The sequence below is a fragment of the Numida meleagris genome, unplaced genomic scaffold (genome assembly GCF_002078875.1).
Source record: "Numida meleagris isolate 19003 breed g44 Domestic line unplaced genomic scaffold, NumMel1.0 unplaced_Scaffold378, whole genome shotgun sequence".
Taxonomy (NCBI): domain Eukaryota; kingdom Metazoa; phylum Chordata; class Aves; order Galliformes; family Numididae; genus Numida; species Numida meleagris.
Genome location: NW_018364602.1, coordinates 1 through 841, shown reverse-complemented (window position 1 = coordinate 841; position 841 = coordinate 1). Strand labels below are relative to the sequence as shown.

Below are 841 nucleotides of genomic sequence, written 5' to 3'. Positions count from 1 at the left end.
TGAAGGACCCTTCCAACCAACCTATGGTTCTGCGATCTATAAAAGATCATGGTGTGGCTCCGCTGCCATTCTCCCCCCGCTGTTTCTCCCCCCGCAGACGCTGGAGGCGGAGCGGCTGCAGAACTTCCAACAGCTGCTGCAGCTGGAGCAGGAGGGGCTGGTGCCCAACCAGGAGGCGATGGAGTGCCGCATCTGCTACCAGCACCTCCCCCCGGGCCAGGGGGTGCTGCTGCGCGAGTGTCTGCACAGCTTCTGCCGGTACGGCGCATGGGAGGTGCGGGGAGCCCGACCCCGAACCCCCACCCGCGGTGACGGCGCCTCTCCCGCAGGGACTGCTTGCGCCAGGTGATCAACTACAGCGAGGAGCCGGCGGTGGCGTGCCCCTACCGCGACGACTCCTACGCCTGCAGCAGCCACCTCCAGGAGCGCGAGATCCGCGCGGTCAGTGCCCAGAGCTCGGCCAGCGGGGCGAGGGAGGGGCTGCTTGGCCAGCGGTTGACCAGTGGTTGACCAGTGGTTGACCGTGAGCCAGCAGTCACCCAACCATTGGCCAGCAGTTGACCAGTTTGTCACCAATGGTTGATCAGTTTGTCACCAAGGGTTGACCAACAGTTGGCCAACAGTTGACCGTGAGCCAGCAGTCACCCAACCGTTGACCAGTGGTTCACCAATGGTTCACCAGTGGTTGACCAGTGGTTCGACAATGGTTGACCAACTGTTGGCCAACAGTTGACCATGAACAAGCAGCCAACCAACCATTGGCCAGGGGCTGACTAGTGGTTCACCAGTGGTTGACCAGTTTGTTGCCAGCGGTTGACCTACAGTTGACCAACAGTTGACC

The 841-nt window shown here is 62.0% G+C and overlaps 1 protein-coding gene across 1 annotated transcript in view; it reads left to right on the top strand.

The window, feature by feature from the left end:
- Window positions 1-835, top strand: part of LOC110391473 (ranBP-type and C3HC4-type zinc finger-containing protein 1-like) — a 13,060-nt gene extending 12,225 nt beyond the window's left edge. Inside the window, exons 5-6 of the mRNA XM_021383361.1 lie at window positions 98-258; window positions 330-835. Coding sequence (XP_021239036.1) covers window positions 98-258; window positions 330-510 — 342 coding nt within the window. The 3' untranslated portion in view covers window positions 511-835. The remainder of the gene's footprint in view (window positions 1-97; window positions 259-329) is intronic.
- The last annotated feature ends 6 nt before the right edge of the window (window positions 836-841 follow it).